General features: G+C 49.6%; 2 protein-coding genes across 2 annotated transcripts in view; both read right to left on the reverse strand.

The window, feature by feature from the left end:
* The window catches only part of LOC116523541 (serine/threonine-protein kinase MRCK gamma-like), a 187,355-nt gene that overhangs the window by 14,884 nt on the left and 147,981 nt on the right, over positions 1–24,490 (reverse strand). The window lies entirely within an intron of this gene.
* Positions 1,688–18,602, reverse strand: LOC116523547 (prelamin-A/C-like). Its single transcript, XM_032238658.1, is given in 9 exon segments — positions 1,688–1,820; positions 1,822–1,889; positions 5,852–5,977; positions 6,263–6,433; positions 7,360–7,385; positions 7,388–7,484; positions 11,248–11,496; positions 17,232–17,369; positions 18,552–18,602. Coding segments are annotated over 9 exon segments (1,059 nt in total).

Consider the following 24,490-nt stretch of genomic DNA (forward strand, 5'->3'; position numbering starts at 1 on the left):
CAGTAATACATGCCAGGTCTGCCCTCTCGTCTAAAATTAAGTCCCGGACGAGAGGAGCTTTATGTACCACAGACCTGGCATTTAGCGACAGCAGCCTGAGTCCAGGGTCCTGATTGCTTACGCCATCTGGTCTCGGAGTGGGACTCATAGGGCCGGAAGGAGGGATCTCTGTAATGTAGGGAACCCTCCTTCCCCGGTAATGGCCCGCCCTAAAGTCCCCGCCATATCTGCCCCTCCCTGTTACGACCGTGATACTCCGACCCTCTCCCGTGTCTCTAGTCCCCTCAACCACCCCCATGGCCCCCGCATCCCCCGCCAGGTCCCCCGAATCATACATACCCATGCACTCCCCCAAGCAGTCCCCACGTAAAAGTTAAAACACAGAAAATTACAACAGTATAATAATAAAAAGTGGGACATTCATTCATCTCATACATATCCCATGCATATCCCATACAAAGAGAGGAAAAAAAAGATGAAAGAAAAGGAAGAAAATAAAATAAGTTGCGCAGTTAATTACAGGTTTAAAATGCGAGGTCAGTTAACAGAGCTGGCTCTTAGTGTTCAAGGTTGAAGTAGCTGGAGACCAGTTACAGTTCGGGTGGAATATATGGGGGGGTGTCTTATAACCCCTCTCTTCTTCTGCAAATTTATAAAAGTTCAACCGGCCGGAGCAGTCCAAGATGGTAAAAGGTTTTCTTGTACAGGCACTGTCTAGGGCGATGGCACGAGGGCAGTCACAAAGGATAGTAATAGTGACAATAGTCCAAGTCAGATGGAAATATGCCAACAAGCCTAGGAGTCCAGAGGCTATGGCAGAGAAAGGCCAGATGTTAAAATGCCACAGTAAGCGATAGTCCAGAGCCAAACAGAGAACACAGGGGGAAGCCTCACAACAGCGGGGGTAAGCAAAGATGGAGTCACTTCTATAGGGCCACCTGACCAGGCAAGAGCGGAAGAGGGGGGCAAAGACGGGGCGAAGGCAAAGCCATACTGGAGGGAGAGCCATCCGAAGGGACTGCCGCGGCACCAGGCAAAGCCAGCCGCCCAGCTTCCTCAGTCCCAGTAGTAATGATCGTCCACTCTCCCTCCGAAGCAGCAATAGTCCAGCAAAGCCCCTAAAAACCACAGCCAACACGCTCACCGTCAGCAGTGTTCTTATCCGTCTGCTCTCTCTCCAGAATAATGGCGGCTGAGCAGAGCCCCCACAGAGCGCTATCACCAGTTCCAGTAATTCCTCCGTCCGTCCGCTTGCATTCCGGGGAGATGGTAACCAGAAAAAGCCCCCAGGGAGTGCAGCTAGCAAGACGAGGGCACCAGAACCTTTAAATAGCGCCGAGGAAAGTCGCTGCCAGCGAAAAACGCCAAAGACGCCGAAATCCGCTATCGCCGTTCCCAGCGTGGCTTCACTTCCTCTACCGTCAGGCAACACACAGACCTCCGATGATGTTTGAGCGAGTCGGGGGCGCCCGAGAATGGCAGCCCCCGCAGAGGTCTGGCCCCTTCGGATCCCCCAGACTTCGGACATCCCTAAGGAGCTCTTCATAGAAAAATTGGCTCGGTTTTCTTGGGGTTTCCAGCGTTTTTCCGTTTAAATCAGCACGGAGAAAAACGCCTAGCAGCCATCTCGGATCTCGCACATGCGCAGATCTGTTCTTCAACTTGAACTTGAAAATCTCGATTCATCTTACGTTCTTCCTGAATTTGAGTAAAACATTGTTAATTTATCCAAACTTAGCTCTGCTTCTTCCCCTCTTCCTCCCTTCTCCAGAGCCACTGCAGTGCCAGCGGAGATCCGGGCCATCTCCCGCTCCTTCTCCGCGGCTGGTATCCCGCTCCCAGGCCAGGGAATCCTCCAGGTCCCGCAGCTTTGCCTCCTTGGCTGCCAGCTTGGGGGGGGGGGAAGGCAAGAGAGGGGTGGGGGCCTGGACGGGGGAGGGGGGGAGCAGACCCCTGCCCCAGATCCCCAATCCCTTTCCATCCCAACCCAAAAGGGTGGAGGGCAAGCAGGGTCTCCAACTGCGGCAGGGCTTGACCCTAAAGATTGCAGGGGGGGGAGGCTTCCTGGGGGCGTGGCCTGTTGCCGAGGAGGGCTCCACCGAGCTCCTCAGAGATCTGGTCTGTATATCTAAATAACATCATAGATAGCACCCCTTTTTGGCTAAGAAAGGGGCAGGGAGGGTAGCTCCGTAGACTAGGGTCTATTCGTAAGCCACAGCCTTTTTCTTTTTTTGGCTGTGGAAGAGATTAGATCCAGCCGAAGCGGAGCTTTTATCTCCGGCCAGTTCTTCTCAGCTGCCTTTTTTTTTTTTGGCAGCCTCAGACAGGCTAGCCCCCCCCAGGACAAAACAAAGTTTTTTTCAAGCTAGATTTGATACGGGAGGGTACCACCCCTGTGAGATTTATGCTTTTATTACTATCTTAAATACCAGCACCATTCGTCTTAAAGACTTCTTTGTTTAAATAGACTACAAAATGGCGATTTCTCTCCGTGGATGATTACTGGATGTACTTAGCCGGGCTTATCTTCCTGCAGACCGCTCCTTAACAAAATAAACTCTTTTTCTTTGGAAATAGAGGGGAGCGAAGCGCTGCTTACTTGTTTATTTATTATGGCACCCAGATCAAAGAAGCGTCTTGCTACAAATGTGTCTAAAGAATTTAAAGAATCTTTTTTGGAAATACAGCCTTTGTCTCCTACGCCCTCTACTGGAGAAGTTTTAACACAGGAATATCTCTTTAAAATTTTTGATGCCTTTAAGCAAGAACTTAAGGAATTTGTATTGCAACTTTATGATGATCTAAAATCTAAAGTTAATCAAATGAAGGCGAATACGTTTGCAGCTGTGTCTGCCCTGTCGGATTACTCTGCTGAAATAGAGAACAAATTGGAAAGTCTGGAGAAGGCTAATTTTGATTTGACTACCAATATTCAAATTTTACAAGAAAAAATTAGAAATAACGAAGAACAGCTTATGATGCTAAATTTTGATAGGAAGGCATTTTCAATAAGAGTCAGGGGATTCCGTGAAAAGGAGCAAGAGAATTTGAAACAGACCTTTGCTGAAGCCTTCAGCCATGCGCTGGGAAGCCCGGGACTTAACTTTGATTGGCAGATTCGGAAAATCTATCGCCAGAACTCATTGACAGCGGAACAGCGACAGCTCCCGAGGGATATAATTATACATTTCTCTACCAAAGAATCTAGAAACGCGATTGTGCAAAAGTTTCATAATAACAGTCTCCGAGTTGATGACCAGGACGTGATTGTCTTCAAAAATATACCTTCCCAGATGTTGAAAGCAAGAAGGGACTACACCTTTTTAACTAAAGAGCTTAGGAGTCAACAGATTCGATACAGATGGGAGGCCCCTGCCGGCATCACGGTTACATTTGAGAATCAAAGATTTCGTCTTAATTCTGTTTCAGAGGCTCAAGATTTCTATTAGGATTCTGAAGGCGGGATTTCCTGATGCGCTTGGAAGAGAGGAGAGACAAGCGGAAGGAGAAAGCAAACGGCTGGCCATGCGGCTGCAAGATGGAGGGGGTAGCCCCTCCTCCCTCGGAGAAGCAGAAGAACGCAGATCAAGAATTTAGATACTTCAAAAGACTTCCTAAAGTTGAGGACTGAATGGGGGTTTGAGACCTCTCTCCGGTAGAAAAAGTGGACTAATTTTTATCAGAAGGGAAAGCTGGGTGAAACTACTTTGAGCTAGATTCTAAAGTAACGTTAGCATAAATTTGATAGTGGTTAAAAGAATGCGGAATGATTTATGTTGTTTAAACTTTGTTAGATGGGACTATTTTAAAATAGAAGGTTAACTGACTCCTGCTGAAAGTATTATTTGAATATGATCCATGCTATTTAACTTTTATTTGAAGGGAAAGTTGGTTGTAATAGTTTTGAGTTACATTTCAAATAAACGCTAGTATAAATTTGATAGTGGTAAATATTAGACAAGCAAGAGATGAGGGTAAAATGCATGTGGAATGAACTACGTTATTTGAGGTAAATACCAGACAAGCAAGGGAAGAGGGCAAAATTTATGTTGTTTAAAGCTTATTAGAATAAGAAGCCGCTTGGGATTATTTTAAGATAACTGTAAAAAGAATGCGGAATGATTTATGTTGTTTAAACTTTGTTAGAAGCGACTACCTTAAAATAGAAGGTTAACTGATTCTTGCTGAAAGTATTATTGGAATATGTGGAATGATTTATGCTACAAATCGCTCTGAGTTATATTTTAAACAAATGGTAGTATAAATTTGATAGTGGTAAATATCAGACAAGTGGGGGATGAGGGTAAAATACATGTGGAATGAACTAAGTTATTTAAATTCTATTAGAAGGGGAAGTCGGTTGGAATTATCTTAAGATAGAAATTGATTCCTGTGTAAAGTAATATCTGATCTACGCTGCTTAACTTTACTAAGAAGGGGAAATCTGGTTAGATTATTTTGAATTACTGTTTGAAAAAGGGGTAAAGAAAGATCACTTACGTTGTTTAAATTTTACTAGAAGGGAAAGTTTGATTACTTGTCTGTAAAGTTATATTTGAATATATGGCATGAACCACGTTGCTTAAATCTTATTGGAAGGGATCATGAGGTTTAGGAAGGGAACGGGAGAGCCAAAGAAGTAAGAGATGAGAATAAAATATAGATAGAATGATTTATACTATTTAAGCATAGATAAAGATGGGGGGCTGAGATCAACACAAAGAGTGGTCTCTTTTTTTCTTTTTTCTCTTTTCTCTTTTCTTTTTTTCCTTTTTTTTTTTTTTCTTTCTCTGCTTTTCCCTTTTTTTTTTTTTTTTTTTTTTTTGATATATTACTTTTATTTTTTAATCCATATGTATACAAGATATTTTAGATAGAAGGTAGTGCCAGGTGTGGGCCCTGGGAAGTCGGGAGGATTAGGGATGGGGATTGTGGGGGGTGGGGTGGGGGGTGTTAATATAGTTTTAATAAGAACAAGAATGTATTTATATACGGTGGTTCTTTTTTTTTATTATTATTATTATTATTTTCCTTGGTTCACTTTACTTTTATCAGATCAAACAACACTCGAATAAAGGCATACACCAAGGAGGGAGGTAGAGGGATGGAAGAGGGAGGAGTAAGGAAGGAGTAAGGGGAATGTAAGGAGTATGTAAGGAGGGTGTCTGGGGAGTAAGGGGAGAAGGAAGGCTTGAGGGGAAAGGGAAGTAGGAGGGGAGTGTTAGAGGGAGAAAGGAAAGTTGGAGGGGGTAGATGGGGTGTATGGAGGATGCAAGGGTTAGGTGGGGTTGTGAATGATGAGTTGTGTTTCCTTTTTATTTGTTCGTTTTATTCCCTTTTTCTTTTTTTTTTCTTTTCTTATAGTAAATACCCTGTATATAAATGATTGCAAATGGAATGTGAAAATTGAATAAAATATTTTATACACAGAAAAAAAAAAAAAAAAAAAAAAAAGATTGCAGGGGGGGCACTGGATGTCCTCCCCCAGGGAGGGAAGAGGGGAGGCCTCCCATCGGGAGGGGGCCCCGTAAAGTGGCCAACGGGACGTTGCTCCCCAGAGCCAGTCCTCCACATACGGCGCTTCTGCCCATCGGCTGATTTTTTATTATTATATATATTTTTATTCTTTTTCTTTAAAAAAAAACCTTTTTTTCAGGGCCACCGTAACACTGAACGGTCACTAACAAATGGTTGTAAGTCCAGGACCACCAGCACCCCCAAACCTTCTAAGGGGGTCCAGAACCAGGTGCCACAAAGAGACGCCCTTCCTGCGGCCGGAGCTAAAGCGGCTGGAGGCCGAGCGGCCGTGGGAGCTGCCCCCCTCCCGCCCCTCCCCCCGCGGGGCCCCTACCTGCTTCTGCAGCTGGCTGAGCTGGGCGGAGAGGCTGTCGATGCGAATCCGTGTCTGCTGAAGCTCCTCGTGAGCCGTCCCAGCCAGGCTGCTGTTCCTCTCGGCCGACTGCTTGGCGTTTTCCAGCTGCAAAGGCCAGAAAGAGGCTTATGGCAAAGGGGCTAGACCTCAAGGCTGCTCAGACTGCTCTGCAGGGCAGGAGTGGGGACCCCTCCCCCTTCAAGGCTAAGAGCTTGGCCCTGTCCTGCCTCAGTGCCCCCACCCCCCACCCTCTCAAGGCTGCGGTGAGGGGGAGCAGGGGGGCCTTCCCTGGACTCCAGAGCACCTGAAAGGGAGGGGGCAGCAGAAGGATGGCGGCTTGGGGAGGATGGGAGCGGGAGTCCACCCCCCAGCCACCCCCGGGCGACCTACCTTGGCTGCATAGGTCGTCTCCAGCTCATCCTTGTAGAGCCTGACCTGGGCCTCGTGCTGCCCACGGAGGTCCTGCAGCGCATCGGCCAGCTTGTTCTCGAACTCCCGCTGGCGCCCGTTGTCGGTCTCCACCAGGCGCGTCTCGTGGCGGCGTTTGCTCTCACGGAGCTCCTGCCGGGGGCAGAGGGTGAGCAAGGCATCCCAGGACTGGCAGGGAGGCACAATCCCCCCCAACCGCAACCCCTTCCCCCCCCAGCCCCCCCTGCAGCCCCCAGGATCTCCAGCTCCTCTGTGGGGCCGTTCCCAGATGTGGGGAGAAGAGGCTGCAGGAGCTGGGCTGACTGCCTGGCCCAAGGCAGGGTGGCGAGTTCAAGTCTCCCAGCCCATGGAGAGGGACTCTCTGTCGCTTAGGTTCGGACGATTAGTGATTAGCTATTATTAGTGAAATGGCTTGAAATATTGGGAAATGTAAACTGGGGGGGGGATTCTTTGCCACTGTACAGGTAGTCCTCAACTTACGTCCACTGTTGAGCCCAACATTTCTGTTGCTAAGTGAAACATTTGTTAAGTGAGCTTTGCCCCATTTTATGACTTTTCTTGCCACAGTCGCTAAATGAATCGCTTCAGTTGTTAACAACCTAGGTTGTTAAGTGAATCTGGCTTTGACTTTGTCTGTCAGCAGGTTGCAAAAGGGGATCAGGAAAGGACCCTGGGGATGGAGGCCACCGTCATGCAGGGGAAGGACAGTCCCACACCACGTTTTTCAGGGCCGTTGTAACTTTGAGCAGTCACTAAATGAACTGCTGCAACTCCAGGACTACCTGCATGAAAAAAGTTTGAAGTCTCCACTTTTTTCTCTCCGTCTCTTGTCTCTTCCTTCTCTAACTTCTGTTTTTTCTCTGTTTTTATTTTATAAGGAAACTTAACAATAAGCTTTATTTGAGAATGGGTGGGTCTTTTACGGAGGGAAACCCCCAACTCAAAGTAAGGGGGAATTTGTGACTACGAGAGCTATGGAGCAGCAGGGTCCCCTTTCTAGACAGGGCAGGGTTGGGCTAGATGACCTCTAAGGGGACCTTCTGGATTCTGGGACTCACCTCACTGTAGATGTTTTTCTGGAATCCAGCTCCTCCTTCAGGCTCTGCAGCCTGTTCTCCGCATCCATCTGCCACAGCATTTCATCCTGAAGCTGCTTCTTGATGTCGGCCAAGGCTCCCTCCAACTGCAGGGGGACAAAGGAGGGACCCCCGTCACGCCCAGAAGGGAGAGCCCCACCCTCTTTTTTTGGAAAAGTTTTTTTTATTGTTTTAATTAAACAAAAACAGAAAAAAAGAATCATCCTTCATTACATCTTGTAGAAAGCGTGTCGATTGGTTACAAATACGTTTTGTGCGTTTCTTCCACAATCATTACCTATACCATTCATATTGAATTGTATATTTTAAATCTTTATGCATTTTACTATCAATGTACCACAATTCTCATTTAACTACAATTATTTAAGTGTGCTTTAAAAAAGAGGGTTTTAGTTCAAGCCAAAAAATAAGGTGACAAAAAATAGAGGGAAAAAAATCAATCCGTTCACTTCAAGCGGAGAAACAGGAAACCTTACAGTCACTTCAATCCACAAAATATCGTTACAAAAAAACCCAAAAACTTTCCAAGGCAGTCCAATAAGAATTAAATTTGTCGCTTTATTCTTTTACTTAAAGGACTAATTTATCTTTTAAAAAAAGTTTCTTTGGCCAATCTTCTCAGAATAGAAAAACAAAAAACCTCACCCGATGGACTCACTTTCACTTCCTTCTTTCCGGAGCCGTCTCCGACTTCGTCAGCTTAGGGCTGCCTGTTTGCTGCCAGCTTGAAGCGCATCCCTTGGGTCAATCAGAGACTTTGCGATGTTCCTGAGACCAGCAAGGCTTTGTCTTCCTGTTCATCGTCTCTACGGGATGGTTTAGGTCCAACTGGACCGTCCAGTGGCAAAAGTGTTAACAGCGGTCTTGGACTGTCGAGACCGCACGTTGTGTTGTCGTGACATTGGCTCCTCCGAGGACACCTCCAACTGCAGGGGGACAAAGGAAGGACCCCTGTCACGCCCGGAAGGGAGAGCCTGTGTAGCCTCAGCTGCTCCAAAGGAGCACCATCCTCTTCAGGTACCTCTCCCCTAGTCAAGAACTGGGAGTTTAAGCCATCCATCCCGATTCAGCTTCTCCCACTGAAGGTCTCCTCAAGCCTCTTAAGAATCTGCAGGGAGGGAAAAACGCCAGAGAGTCTGAAGCAGAAGGAAAGCCAGAAGGCACCTGTCAGCAAATGAATACTAGCAGGAGACTGGGAGTTCTAGTCCGGCCTTAGGCACAGAAGCCCAGGGTGACTTTGGTCTAATCACCAGGAGACTGGGAGTTCTAGTCCCATCTTAGGCACAGAAGCTCCTGGGTGTCTTTGGTCCAACCACCAGGAGACTGGGAGTTCTAGTCCCGCCTTAGGCACAGAAGCCCCTGGGTGACTTTGGTCCAATCACCAGGAGACTGGGAGTTCTAGTCCCGCCTTAGGCATAAAAGCCCCTGGGGGGACTTTGGTGTAATCACCAGGAGACTGGGATTTCTAGTCCCACCTTAGGCACAGAAGTCCCTGGGTGACTTTGGTCCAACCACCAGGAGACTGGGAGTTCTAGTCCCACCTTAGGCACAGAGGTCCCTGGGTGACTTTGGTCCAATCACAGGGGGACTGGGAGTTCTAGTCCTGCCTTAGGCACAGAAGCCCCGGGTTACTTTGGACCAATCACAGGGGGACTGGGAGTTCTAGTCCCGCCTTAGGCATAAAAGCCCCTGGGGGGACTTTGGTGTAATCACCAGGAGACTGGGAGTTCTAGTCCTGCCTTAGGTACAGAAGCCCCTGGGTGACGTTGGTCCAACCACCAGGAGACTGGGAGTTATAGTCCCGCCTTAGGCATAAAAGTCCCTGGGGGGACTTTGGTGTAATCACCAGGAGACTGGGAGTTCTAGTCCCACCTTAGGCATAAAAGCCCCTGGGGGGACTTTGGTGTAATCACCAGGAGACTGGGAGTTCTAGTCCCACCTTAGGCACAGAAGCCCCGGGTGACTTTGGTCCAATCACAGGGGGACTGGGAGTTCTAGTCCTGCCTTAGGCACAGAAGTCCCTGGGTGACTTTGGTCCAATCCCAGGGAGACTGGGAGTTTTAGTCCTGCCTTAGGCACAGAAGCCCCGGGTTACTTTGGACCAATCACAGGGGGACTGGGAGTTCTAGTCCCGCCTTAGGCATAAAAGCCCCTGGGGGGACTTTGGTGTAATCACCAGGAGACTGGGAGTTCTAGTCCTGCCTTAGGTACAGAAGCCCCTGGGTGACTTTGGTCCAACCACCAGGAGACTGGGAGTTCTAGTCCCACCTTAGGCATAAAAGCCCCTGGGGGGACTTTGGTGTAATCACCAGGAGACTGGGAGTTCTAGTCCTGCCTTAGGTACAGAAGCCCCTGGGTGACTTTGGTCCAATCACAGGGGGACTGGGAGTTCTAGTCCCGCCTTAGGCATAAAAGTCCCTGGGGGGACTTTGGTGTAATCACCAGGAGACTGGGAGTTCTAGTCCTATCTTAGGCACAGAAGCCCCGGGTTACTTTGGACCAATCACAGGGGGACTGGGAGTTCTACTCCCGCCTTGGGCGTGAAAGCTGACCGTGTGACTTTGGCACCGCTCCTTCTCTCTCAGCCCAGCCCACCTCACAGGGTTGTTGTGCTGGGAAAAACAGGAAGGAGGAGTAATTTGGTATTGTGGCCAATTTGAGTTGTTCATAAAAATAATAAAGGCAGGATATAAATAAATAAACTATAGAAACAAACAAACAAATGGAAAATGCCCCTGGCTGGGGATGATGGGAGCAAGAGTCCCCACAGCCAGATCCTCTGAAAGGCCGGTGAATGGAAGAGTCCATTTGCTGTCCAGCTGTCCATTCCTCCTCTCTGCCTTGGCAAATGGTGGGCTCCACCGCCCCCTGCTGGCCTCACCTGGTGCCTGCAGACGTGAATGTCAACTGGTAAAGCATTTACACAATGAGCTTCTCCAGCCCCCCCAGCCAGTTTGGGGGAGCAAGTGGGAGGGTGGGGGGAGTGAAGGTAAAATGAAGCTGATCTTAAAATCCAGACTGTCTTGGAGCACAGCCCAGAGAGGGTGCAGGACAGACATAAAGTGGGGAAAGCAGAGGCAAGGAGGGACTAAATTCAGGACAGTCGATGGCACCTCTGTGGCCAGGAGCAGTCTACCTTTGAAGGGCCACAACTGAGCACAGTCAACATCTCTGCTGGTCCTCACAGACCAAGGAAATCCTCAACCTTGGCAGCTGAATGATGGGTGGACTTCAACTCCCAGAATTCCCCCGTCAGCTGCCAAGCTGAAGAAATATTCTTCTGTATCTTCCTGCTGTTTTGGCCTCCTTCCGGCACAGCACACGTTAAAGCCACGATTACAGAAGCCACCCAAAGAGGAAGCATGGCCAAATTAAAAGCATCGCAGGAGCCCAGCCACCCATTGTCCGGGAGGGGGAAGAAACTCAAAGACCACCAGCCTGCCTTCTGTCCTGGAAGCCTAAAAAGGTCGACCAGCCTAGGAAGGACCTGGAAGGCTGGTGACCGGTCTCCTAGCACAGTGGTTCCCAAACTTGGCAGCTTTAAGACTTGTGGACTTCAACTCCCAGCTCTGCTGGCTGGAGAATTCTGGGAGTTGAAGTCCACAAGTCTTAAAGTTGCCAAGTTTGGGAACCGCTGTCCTAGCAGAAGGACCCTTCCCCTTCTGCACAAGAGACATTTACAGGCATAGTCTACCTGAGCCTACAAACTCACTCCTCCTGGCACGTTTTGGGACCGGGAGTCCAAAGATGGACGCGGGAGGGAGGCCCAGAAGGAGAAAGAGGCCCCCTCCCATCTCGAGGGCGGAGCAGAGGGACCCCCGGGGTTCTTCGCAGGTGTGCCTGGTCTACCTTGGCCAGCTGGCCTCTGAGGTCACGGACTTCAGCCTCCAGGTTGCGCTTCTCCCCCAAGGCGGTGTGGAGCGCAGCCTCCTTGGAGTTGAGTAGGGCCTCCACATCCTCCAGGCGGGCCTGGGCAGCGAGCAGGTCTCCTTCCTTCTTGGCCTTCCTGAAAGGGAAAGAAGCGGCGATGGGGTCAGGAGGAAAGAGCCTTCCCAGCAGCCCCCCCGGAAGGCAAGATGGACTTTGGCAGTTATTCACTTAAGAACTGTGGCAAGAAAGGTGGTATAGTGACCAAAGTGACAATGGCATTGAAAAAAGTGACCGATGGCCATTTTTTCACACTTAGCGACCATTTTCACACTTAGCGACCGTTGCAGCATCCTCATGGCCACGTGATCAAAATTTTGATGTTTGGCAACAGTTACAATTTATATTTGTAAATTGTAGTTTTGCTGAAATTTTTTTAAAAAATTACAATACTATTTTTGCGTTGTATGAAAAATTTTGTTGCTCCGTATAACATTTTTAATCAACCCCCCTCCCCCCCCCGGTCAAAGGTGTCCCTCTTTACCAATCTGAAAATCTGGTCACCTTACCCTTCAGGGGGGGTCCTGGGAGGGGAGCTGCTGCTGCTGCCAGGGGGCTTTGGACCCCCCACCAAAAAAGACCTGAGCAGGAAGAGGAATAGGTGACCGTGATTGTTTTAGGTGGCCCTGATGGGGGCTTTGGGCAGCAGGGAGCTGGGCTGGGTGGGGAGGGCTGGGTCTTTCCTGACGGTTGCAGCCCCCCCCCCAGCCCCCTCCCCTCCCTCCACTGTGACATCAGAGGTGCCCCCACCAGGGGTCACTAAGCAACGGCCACTGGGAGGGCAGCCACAGAGGTTTGAGGCAGGATGACAGTTGGTAGAGGCTGGCAACCACAGTCCCCTAAATCAGTGGTTCCCAAACTTGGCAACTTTAAGACTTGTGGACTTCAACTCCCAGAAAAAAAAATAACGCGCATGTGCGAGGAAGATGGCTGCTTAAGCTTTTCGCTCGGGCATGAAGAAGAACAAACAACAGCTGATAATTCGAGTTTTGCTGCAGTTTGATGCCGGAAGAGCTAGGCCTGGTAAGAGGAACTTGAGAGGAACAGGGAACGGCGATTGTTGATGAGAAGCCTTCCCGGACAGCCCCTGACAGCCCCAGACAGAGCAACTGTTGGAGTGGCAGCGAGTGGTAGCAAGAGACTGTGAACGGCCTCCCCCCCCCCCACAGAGATGATACGGGCGGCTTGCAGCCGAAAGAACTGCTGTGCTTTGTTTTGAGCCCTGGGAGGTGGTGGGGAAGAAGCATACGAACGGCTCCCCTCCTTCCTCCCCCCCCCAGAGACTGCGAGCGGCGGCTGTCTGGAGTGGCAGCGAGAGACTGTGAACGGGCTTTCCCCCTCCCAAGGAGACAATACGGGCGGCTCGCAGCCAAAAGAACTGCTGCGTTTTGTTTTGAGCCCTGTTTTTGAGCCCTGTGAGGTGGTGGGGAAGAGGTATACGAGTGGCTCCCCCCTCCTCCAGACGGCCCGGGTGGTGCGAACGGCGAACGACGACCGTAGTTACACATGAATGGCCTTTCCCACCCCCCCAGGCGAACGGGGGCAGCACGAGGGCTTTTACTCTATGCCGGCTACAGCAAGCCTAAACCTCCTGGCTGCCGGTTTTTTTTTGGAGTGTGAAGTGAGGAGCAAGGAGTGAGGAGCGCTGAAGGGGGGTTGCCCACGCGCCCCCTGGACACCTGCACGCTCCGGAGAGTCCCCCCCCCCACGCTGGATGCAGAAAATGGCGGTGGCACTTTGAACTCCCTTTAGTCCGGCGTTTTTTTTCAATGCAACGGTGGTGGCAGGGACAGCGCTAAGACGGCAAGACCACGATTAGACCCTGGCTCGCTAGTTTTGGAGGAGAGGAAGTGAGGAGCCTTCACTGTGGGATTGGGAGAAGCGATAAGACGGTGTGTGACCAGGAGGGTGTGCAATATTTAACCTTCGCATTGGACTTAGATCTGACCACAGACCTGGCTGAGTAACCATGCTGCGCTGGGGCCTGAGGAGGAGTGGTATGTGGTTTGTCACCAACTGGACCATGGTTATCATGGTTGGGTGGGTGATTTGGGCTGCTGACCTTGCTGCCTCAACCTCAGTTGCTTTGACTATTATTATGTGCATCTACCTCTGGATTCCTATCTTGGACAGCGCTTGCTTAATTTTACTCGGACCACTGGTGAGAAACAGAGGGGGGGTGAGGCTTCGGCCTACAGACGCTGTGAACCTGCGCGACTTTTTCCTATATCTCTTTTAATCGGTATGTTGAGTGCATGGGATTGCTTGAGATGATATGAATGATCTCACTTTTTATTATTAAATAGTTGTATTGGTGTTTTAACTTTTTCAGTGAGGACTGTTTGTGTGAGAGTTTGGGTATGAGTGATTCGGAGGACCTGGCGGGGTATGCGGGGGCCATCGGGGTGGTTGGGGGAGCTATATCCACGGGAGAGGGTCGGAGCATCGCGGTCATAACAGGGAGAGGCAGATATGGCGGGGACTTTAGGGCAGGCCATCATCGGGGAAGGAGGGCTCGCTGTGTCATAGAGATCCCTCCTTCCGGCCCTAGGAGTCCCACTCCAAGGTCAGATGGCGCGAGTAATCAGGACCCTGGTCTCAGGCTGCTGTCGCTAAATGCCAGGTCTGTCGTTCATAAGGCCCCCCTCATCCGGGACTTGATAACTGATGAGGGCGCAGACCTGGCATGTATTACTGAAACATGGCTGGGCACGGAGGGAGGAGTCCCCCTCGTTGAGATGTGCCCAGCCGGATTTCAGGTGCTGCATCAGCCGAGAGCCCGGAGAAGGGGTGGCGGTGTGGCCATTGTCATTTTGTCATTTGTCATTTATTGGACATTTATAGGCCGCCCTTTTCCCTGAGGGGACTCAGGGCGGCTTACAATCAAAAAGGAAAGGGAGTGTAGGACAATACAAAAGAAATGTGAACAAAATAAATTAAACAGTAAAACTCAACATTCACTCAGCATTCGGGAGGGGCGAAAGTAGACTTATCCCCAGGCCTGACGGGCTAGCCAGTTCTTGAGGGCTGTGCGGAAGGCCTGGACGGTGGTGAGGGTACGAATCTCCACGGGGAGATTGTTCCATAGTGTCGGAGCCGTAACAGAGAAGGCTCTCCTCCGAGTAGTCGCCAGTCGGCACTGACTGGTGGATGGAATACGGAGGAGGCCAACTCTATGCGATCTGATGGGACGCAGGGAGGTAATTGGCAGAAGGCGGTCTCTCAAATAGCCAGATCCACTACCATGGAGCGCTTTATAGGTGGTGAGTAGGACCTTGAAGTGCACCCGGAGATCGACAGGTAGCCAGTGCAGCTCACGGAGGATCGGTGTTATGTGGGCGAACCGTGGTGCGCCCACGATCACTCGCGCGGCCGCATTCTGGACTAGCTGAAGTCTCCGGATGCTCTTCAAGGGCAGCCCCATGTAGAGCACATTACAGTATTCCAGCCTGGAGATCACAAGGGCTCGAGTGACTGTTGTGAGGGCCTCCCGATTCAGGTAGGGCCGCAACTGGCGCACCAGGCGAACCTGGGCAAATGCCCCCCTGGTCACAGCTGAGAGATGGTGGTCAAAAGTCAGCTGTGGGTCCAGGAGGACTCCCAAGTTGCGGGCCCTTTCTGAGGGGTATAAGTTTTGTCCCCCCAGCCTGAGTGATGGTATGTTGGTCAAATTTTTGGGAGGGAAACACAACAGCCACTCGGTCTTGTCTGGGTTGAGTATCAGCTTGTTTGCTCTCATCCAGTCTTTAACGGCTTCTAGACCCCGGCTCATCACGTCCACCGCTTCATTGAGTTGGCACGGGGCGGACAGATACAACTGTGTATCGTCCGCATATTGGTGGTATTTTATCCCGTGCCTTCGGATGATCTCGCCCAGCGGTTTCATGTAAATGTTAAATAGTAGGGGGGATAGGACCGACCCCTGCGGCACCCCATAAGTTAGGGGCCTCAGGGACGATCTCTGCCCCCCCACCAACACCGACTGCGACCTGTCCGAGAGATAGGAGGAGAACCACTGCAAAACAGTGCCCCCCACCCCTATCTCCCGCAGTCGTCGCAGAAGGATACCAGCTGTAAAGATAATTCATTCTTCAAATTTTCTTTCTCTTTACTAAAAATAAGGAAACAAAAAGTAAGTATTAGAAAACATACAATTGCATAAAGTCAACCTTCACATCGCAGGTCTCAGTTCCTTCCATCTTTTTCACTTAATCCCCATATAAAGATATTAGGATTAAAAACGTGTAATATATGAAGCAAAATTAGCAGCCAAAACCATTCAAAAAGATTTATGACGCTCTCAGTACAGAACAATAGTGACTTTTCTAGCCAGCGAAAATCTGTCGCTTTCAGGAGAGAATACAGAAGAAGAAAAAAATTGAAGGAAGAGAACAACTTCAATTATCATTGAAAAATATCATTGAATCTGGCTCATGAAGTAATATTAAAACATTGAAAGTGGTGTATGATTAAGGTATTGGACTAAGACCAGGAAAGATCAGCTTGGGCCCACCTTCAGATAGGGGAAATCATCCCATTCAATGTATGAAATTATGCTATAGCCTGAGGTAAAAATATGTATAAGGGAATATATAAATTCAACTATCTTCAAGAGGAAAATTATCAAATGATTAATGAAATTAACAGCTTACACACCAAATAGATATTTGTGGTATTTTATTGCTTTTATGCTTCGTGAAATCAGCCTAGAAAACACAACCATGAAAACACATTTTGGGTTCTTATTCCAAAATGGCTTGCTCAATGAATATTAAAGCTTGTCTTTATATAAATGCAAAGTTGTAACACCACTTCCCTTCTTTATTGTACTTCCTGGAACTGAGATTGACAGAGCAAACTATTGTGTGTACTATTCCTCAGTAATGGAGTTCCTCAAGTCTTTCAGTATCATCTACAATCATGATGAACAATGCTTGGGATAAGGGTAAAAACAACCCAAAGTCATTCTTCTGTATCTGTCAGTGTTCCAAGTAATGCACCCATAGAAAGCAGAACTCCAAGGCAAGTAGATTCCTCAAAGAACATTTTATTGGATACATCATATTGACACAACTGGTGAAAACCAACTCTGAAAGTTCCTGTGGTTTTCATCTAATTACTTTTTAATTATAAAATTTAAAAAGTTACCCTTCCCCCAAGTCATCAGTTATATTGTCCAATAGAGGTGCTGGCCAGTTGCTTGGTTACTCCACTCCTCCTCTCCCCCAGTCACGTGTTGGAATGTTCTTGGTTTGACTACAAGCCCCCAGTTAGTTATTTTCCCCTGTCCTGTCCCTTCTTCTTCCTTGTGGCAACCCTAAAGCTTCAAAGATGGCCTCAGCCACATTCACTTCAGGATTGACAATCGTTGGAAGAAGCATGGCCACGTTTCATTTTTATTCCAATTTTGGGGCTCTCTAAAGCAAATTGCTCCTATTTCATTCTTAAAACCACATTATAAACTGAGAAACAGAAATTGCATGATTATAATTTAATTACGGTATTTTGCCACTGAATATCCATGATGCATTGGGGAGCTCCCTCACACACTCCTTTCCTGAAACCTTTTGCATTTAAACACCCTGCTTGTGCCTCTTGCCTTGATTTCATAGTTCTTGCTGCCATCACCTATATGCCTGGGAATCCCTCACTTTTGGCGTACTCTCCACTATTCCCTGTGTGTCAGAGAGAGATGGGCCCCATGTTATTTTCGGCATAAATTCCTTTATGGGAGATCTATTTTCTTCAGTTGTACATCTCAGGTATTTATGGTTAAGCCACTCACTCTTATTTCATGATTCTTTTTGCTGCATGGGCTTATACTATGTAATGTTTTCCAGATTAGTTCTAAATCATTCCTTCACTAACTGCCAATAAAGGATTTGATAATTTAGTCATGTACATACCATTGGTTTTTCTAATGGTTTCACTTTCATTTCTTCTATTTCACCATTTCTTTGTTGAAGCATGTTGGGCAAAGGGTCCAGCTGGTCATGTTCTCCCTGTGAACCTTTCATTCTTCGAAGATCTGCAGCCATCTGCAGCTACAAATCAAACCAAATTTTGGTCATTTTTTAATTACATGTATATGAAATATACAGGTAGTCCTCGTCTTGCAACAGTTCATTTAATGACTGTTCAAAGTTATAACTGCACTGATAAAAGCGACTTATGACTGTTTTTCACAGTTACAATATTTGCAGTATCCCCATCATCATATGATCAAAATTCAGATGCTTGGACACTGGTTCATACAGTATCTGTTCAAAAAGTAAAGGTAATCCTTGACTTACAACTTTTCATTTGGTGACCATTTACAGTTACGACGGCACAGAAAAACTTTCAGACTTATGACCATTTGCAGCATCCCCATGGTCAAAAGACCAAAATTCAGACTCAGCAACTGATTTTACGATGGTTGCAGTGTCCCAGAGTAATGTGATCGCATTTTTTGCAAACCCTTTTGCAAAGTCAATGGGGAAGACAGATTCACTTAACAATCATGTGACTAACTTAACGTCTGCAGTGATTCACTTAACGTGGCAAGAAATGTCAAAAAATGGGGCAAACGTCACTTAACAAAATTCTCATTTAACAACATAACTTTGGGCTCAATTGTGGTCATAAGTCGAGGATTACCTGTAGTTAGCCAAGTCAGTTCTATGAGATTTAACACCAGTTCTTGTAAGTATTCGTTTGTACTGAAAATATCAACTGAAAATACCAAGCATGGGTACTCTGGAAAATGTTTTGACTAAGAATAGCACATCAACCAAAGCTAAAATCTTCCTAATATTTCATACTAATACTTTGTTTTCTACAACAGAAATAGAATGGATAAGCATTTCTCAATCTTGACAACTTTAAGATATGTAGTCTTCAACTCCCAGAATTCCCCAAGCAAGATGTGGATATTTGTGCCAGGAAGGTAACGATACATTTTGCTGGTTCATGATTAAAGAAGGCACCATTCACCATTTTTTTTTCTTTTAAGAATTCAAAAATAATTTGCGCTAGAAGGCAACTTGTTTCTAGAAAAGTAGCATTTACATAGTAAGTGATATTAATATTACACAGATGAAATAGCTTTGTTACCTAAACACAGCTTTCTAAATTCCATAGCTGTATCTCATCTTAATTCTGTAACAATTTTATATATGTACAAAACAGAAATGCTTAGCTATTAGAAAGAATAAAATTCTAGAATAAATTTTAAATTAACATACCTTGACTCTTCGAAACTTTTCTTCAACTTTAACTTGAAGACCTCGATTCATATCACAGGCTTCCTGAATTTGAGTAAAACATTGTTAATTTATCCAAACTAAACTCAATTTAAATTTACCCAAACTAAATGTATCTTATTTACAGAACTCTCCAATCCTGTAAATATTCCAAATTTTGAAAGCACATGATAATGGCATTACATGTCACAAAACATCAACCATGGTCAGTTTGATCTAGTGTTCAAGGCATCGGGCTAGAAAGCAGGAGACTATGAAAACAAGTTGGGTGATTATTGGGCAGTCACTCTCGGCCCAACCTATCTCACAAGGTTGTTGCTGTGGGGAAAAATAGGAGAAGGAAAGTGTTGGATATATTCACCACCTGGATTTATTTGTAAAAATAATAAAGGCATTATAAATAATAATAGCACTAGGATTTAGACTAAGGTGACCAGACGTCCCGCTTTTGGCGGGACACCCCCGCCTTTTGATGCATATTCCCGCGTCCCGCCCGCTTTTTAAAAAGGCACGCTTTTTTTGGCGCGCGCAGCTCCCGCCCATCAGCTGCTGGGCTGGCTCATCGTTTCGTTCTATGCTACCTACAAATTTAAGCCAGCCCAGCCTGCCGCTCATTGATTTGATTGGCTGGACTCCAGCCAATCAGTGAGCTGGCCAACCAGCTCACTGATTGGCTGGACTCCTTCGCTGAGGGCGCATGCGCGAGTTTCCATTTTTATTTCGTCTTTCTTTCTTGTTGGGGTTGCAGCTGCTGCGCTTACTCACTGGTGGTGAGTAAATAAATAAATAATGTATTATTTTATTCTGATAATTTTATTGTAATTTTATTATAATTTAATTTTATTTAAGGAGAGAGGAGGAGGGGGGGAAAACACCGGCGTTGCTGGTCGCCGCGTGCTCCCTTCCTTGCTGGGGCGGAGAGAGGGGGGGGGGGGGGAAAACCGGCGTTGCTGGTCGCCGCGTGCTCCCTTCCTTGCTCGGGGCGGAGAGAGGAGGAGGGGGGGAAAACACCGGCGTTGCTGGTCGCCGCGTGCTCCCTTCCTTGCTCGGGGCGGAGAGAGGAGGAGGGGGGGGAAACCGGCGTTGCTGGTCGCCGCGTGCTCCCTTGCTGGGGCGGAGAGAGGAGGAGGGGGGGGAAAAACACCGGCGTTGCTGGTCGCCGCGTGCTCCCTTCCTTGCTCGGGGCGGAGAGAGGAGGAGGGGGGGGAAACCGGCATTGCTGGTCGCCGCGTGCTCCCTTGCTGGGGCGGAGAGAGGAGGAGGGGGGGGAAAAACACCGGCGTTGCTGGTCGCCGCGTGCTCCCTTGCTGGGGCGGAGAGAGGAGGAGGGGGGGGAAAAACACCGGCGTTGCTGGTCGCCGCGTGCTCCCTTCCTTGCTCGGGGCGGAGAGAGGAGGGGGGGGGGAAAAACACCGGCGTTGCTGGTCGCCGCGCGCTCCCTTCCTTGCTCGGGGCGGAGAGAGGAGGAGGGGGGGGAAACCGGCATTGCTGGTCGCCGCGCGCTCCCTTCCTTGCTCGGGGCGGAGAGAGGAGGAGGGGGGGGGAAAAACACCGGCGTTGCTGGTCGCCACGCGCTCCCTTCCTTGCTCGGGGCGGAGAGAGGAGGAGGGGGGGGAAAAATACCGGCGTTGCTGGTCGCCGCGTGCTCCCTTCCTTGCTCGGGGCGGAGAGAGGAGGAGGGGGGGGAAACCGGCATTGCTGGTCGCCGCGTGCTCCCTTGCTGGGGCGGAGAGAGGAGGAGGGGGGGGAAAAATACCGGCGTTGCTGGTCGCCGCGTGCTCCCTTCCTTGCTCGGGGCGGAGAGAGGAGGAGGGGGGGAAAAACACCGGCGTTGCTGGTCGCCGCGCGCTCCCTTCCTTGCTCGGGGCGGAGAGAGGAGGAGGGGGGGGAAACCGGCATTGCTGGTCGCCGCGCGCTCCCTTCCTTGCTCGGGGCGGAGAGAGGAGGAGGGGGGGGAAAATACCGGCGTTGCTGGTCGCCGCGTGCTCCCTTCCTTGCTCGGGGCGGAGAGAGGAGGAGGGGGGGGAAACCGGCATTGCTGGTCGCCGCGTGCTCCCTTGCTGGGGCGGAGAGAGGAGGAGGGGGGGGAAAAACACCGGCGTTGCTGGTCGCCGCGTGCTCCTTCCTTGCTCGGGGCGGAGAGAGGAGGAGGGGGGGATCGGGGAGAGTAGGGGAAATACCGGCGTTGCTGGTCGCCGCGTGCTCCCTTCCTTGCTCGGGGCTGGAGAGAGGAAGGGGGGGAAACCGGCATTGCTGTCGCCGCGTGCTCCTTGCTGGGCGGAGAGGAGGAGGGGGAAAAATACCGGCGTTGCTGTCGCCGCGTGCTCCCTTCCTTGCTCGGCTGAGAGAAGGATGAGGGGGAAAAACACCGGCGTTGCTGGCCCGCGCGCTCCCTTCCTTGCTCGGGGCGGAGAGAGAGGAGGGGGGGAAACCGCATTGCTGGTCGCCGCGCGCTCCTCCTTCTCGGGGCGGAGAGAGAGGAGGGGGGGGAAAAATACCGGCGTTGCTGTCGCCGCGTGCTCCCTTCCTTGCTCGGGGCGGAGAGAGGAGGAGGTGGAAACCGGCATTGCTGGTCGCCGCGTGCTCCCTTGCTGGGCGGAGAGAGGAGGAGGGGGGAAAAAACACCGGCGTTGCTGTCGCGCGCGCTCTCCCTTCCTTGCTCGGGGCGGAGAGAGGAGGAGGGGGGGGGGAAAACACCGGCGTTGCTGGTCGCCGCGCGCTCCCTTCCTTGCTCGGGGCGGAGAGAGGAGGAGGGGGGGGAAACACCGGCATTGACTGTTCGCCGCGCGCTCCCTTCCTTGCTCGGGGCGGAGAGAGGAGGAGGGGGGGGAAAACACCGGCGTTGCTGGTCGCCACGCGCTCCCTTCCTTGCTCGGGGCGGAGAGAGGAGGAGGGGGGGGAAAAAATACCGGCGTTGCTGGTCGCCGCGCGCTCCCTTCCTTGCTCGGGGCGGAGAGAGGAGGAGGGGGGGGAAACACCGGCGTTGCTGGTCGCCGCGCGCTCCCTTCCTTGCTCGGGGCGGAGAGAGGAGGAGGGGGGGGAAAAACACCGGCGTTACTGTTCGCCGCGCGCTCCCTTCCTTGCTCGGGGCGGAGAGAGGAGGAGGGGGGGGGAAACCGGCGTTGCTGGTCGCCGCGTGCTCCCTTGTTGGGGCGGAGAGAGGAGGAGGGGGGGAAAAACACCGGCGTTGCTGGTCGCCGCGTGCTCCCTTGCTGGGGCGGAGAGAGGAGGAGGGGGGGGAAAAACACCGGCGTTGCTGGTCGCCGCGTGCTCCCTTCCTTGCTCGGGGCGGAGAGAGGAGGAGGGGGGGAAAAACACCGGCGTTGCTGGTCGCTGCGTGCTCCCTTGCTGGGGCGGAGAGAGGAGGAGGGGGGGAAAAACACCGGCGTTGCTGGTCGCCGCGCGCTCCCTCGCTCGCGGCCAGGCTTTGGTCCCGCCTTTCCCGCTCTGCGTGGGAGAATGTGTGTGTGTGTGTGTGAGAGAGAGAGATTGTGTGTGTGTGTGTGTGTGTGTGGGAAAGCAAACGTGGGAAAGTCCTTTGCAGGCGGCTAGAACTGGCCGCCCGCAAAGGACTTCCCCAGACTGGGAGAGATATTTTAAAAAAACGGCGGTCCTTCTAGCTCGCTTTGTTGCTTGGTTTGCTGCAGCCCTGGGGAGCCATGGAGAGGGCGAGTCAGAGGCAGCCCAGCACCTGGCGTCCCCCCCCCCTCGGCAGCACCGAGATGGCTCTCCTGGACTCCTGACCTGCCGGTATCTCCCCCCTCCCATTTTCCGCCTTCCGAAAGCCCATCGCTTCGGGCGCTTCAGGCTCTTTCCTTTCCTCCCATCCCTTGCCCTGCTTTCTGCTCGAACGGAATATCTTCTGCTGCCTCCTCCTCCCCCAACAGCACTGCCGGATTTGCCGCCCAACGCTGCGGCTGAGGTGAAGCCGCCAAAGCTCCCGCCAGCATCCCTGCTTAGGTGAGGTGTTCCGAGCGGAGCGGGAGGCAGGCACCGCCGCCGCTGCCATGGGCGGGGGCGCCTGCGGGAGCTTTGGCGGCTTCACCTCGGCTGCAGCGCTGGGCAGCAAATGTGGTGGTCCTCTTGGAGGGGGAGGCGGCAGGAGTTATTCTGGTGGGGGGGAGGCTCGTCGGCATCTTCAGCGGCAGCCCTGCCCCTGTGAAAAAACCCGAAGATGGAGCAGATGATGTCGCCGCCACATGACTGGAGGAGGAATTCTGGGAGTTGAAGTCCACAGTCTTAAGCTGTCAGGTTTGAAGATCCCTGTGTTTTTTTCCCCTAAAGGGTTAGGGGTGCAAGGATCTTGTAACTTGACAGCTTTAAGACTTGCATGCTTCACTGCCAGAGTTTCTGAGCCAATATGACTGGCGGAGGAATTCTGGGAGTTGAAGTCCACAGTCTTAAGCTGTCAGGTTTGAAGATCCCTGTGTTTTATGTTTGTCATTCCATAAGAAATTATGCCAGCCTGCCTGCAGGTCATGACCTTCTAAGAGCAGAATTCTTTTATTCTTTAACTCAATCCAATCCTTCATCATTGTCATTGTTACTGCAGTTGCGTATATACTAGGCTCCCTGTGTGCTTCCATCCATCGCTACGAAGATCTGCTGACTGCCTGCCTGCTGGTAAGTGAGCCGGGTTTTTTCTTTTATTTTTTTAATGTATTTTAAAATAATATGTTATTTATTGTGCATATGATTTTTTAAAATAGTGGTATTCTGTGTTGATTCTTTTTTTAAATTGTCTTAGACTATTTAAAAAAAGATTCTATCCAAAATAAATTGAAACAAGCCATTTTTAAAATTTCTATGCACAATACTTTGAAATGGACTCAGGAGTCATGATTGACACTGAGTGAATTTGCACTTTAATAATCAGGAAGATACAATGGCATTGAAAAAAGTGACTGATGACCATTTTTCACACTTAGCGACCATTTTCACACTTAGTGACCGTTGTGGAACCTCATGGTTTAAAATGATTTTACTTCAATTTATTCTGTGTGGAATAGTTTGAAATGGTGACAGTATAAATTATTGCTGGTGTAATACTTAACAATGGTTTTTAAGGATTTCTTTTATTTATAGAATACCTTTTTATTATTTTGGGGGGATTTTTACTTTTAAATTGTTTATAAAATGTATTTACTACAAGAAATGTTCCTTTTTGCAAATGTGATCTTTGCAAATCTTTGTGATGCAATATGTTCAGACCAGGTTTATGTGTCTCAAAGTGGCTGCTATTCTATGGGCAGGCCAGGTTGGTGCAAGGCAGCTTTGCCAGATTTGGTGTGTTTCACCCTCATTGAATTTTATATCGTATAAAGAATGGAAGGAGGAAGGAAGAGAAAAAAGGAGGAAGGGAGTGAGTGAGGAAAGAAGAGGATGGAAGGAGGGAGGAAGAAAGGAAGAGAGGGAAAGAGCAGAAGACAGATAAGGTGAAGGTAGATCAGCAAGAGGAATGAAGGAAGAAGTGAGGAGTCTCGAGGAGGGGGAAAACATTTAGTGACCAAAGTTACAATGGCATTGAAAAAAGTGACTGATGACCATTTTTCACACTTAGCGACCGTTGCGACCATTTTTCACACTTAGCGACCGTTGCGACCATTTTTCACACTTAGCGACCGTTGCAGCATCCTCATGATCACGTGATCAAAATTTTGTTTGGCAACAGATTCGTATTTATGCTGGTTTCAGTGTCCTGGGGTGACCTTTTGACAAAAAAAATTTTTTTAATCAACCCCCCCCCCCCCCCCCGGTCAAGGGTGTCCCTCTTTTCCAATCTGAAAATCTGGTCACTTTAATTTAGACTTATATACCACTTTATAGTGCTTTACAGTCCTCACTAAGCAGTTTAGAGTCAGCCCTAGCAATCTGGATCCTCATTTTACCAATTTCAGAAGGCTGAGTCAACCTTGAGCTGG

Source organism: Thamnophis elegans, unplaced genomic scaffold, assembly GCF_009769535.1.
Source record: "Thamnophis elegans isolate rThaEle1 unplaced genomic scaffold, rThaEle1.pri scaffold_42_arrow_ctg1, whole genome shotgun sequence".
Lineage (NCBI taxonomy): Eukaryota > Metazoa > Chordata > Lepidosauria > Squamata > Colubridae > Thamnophis > Thamnophis elegans.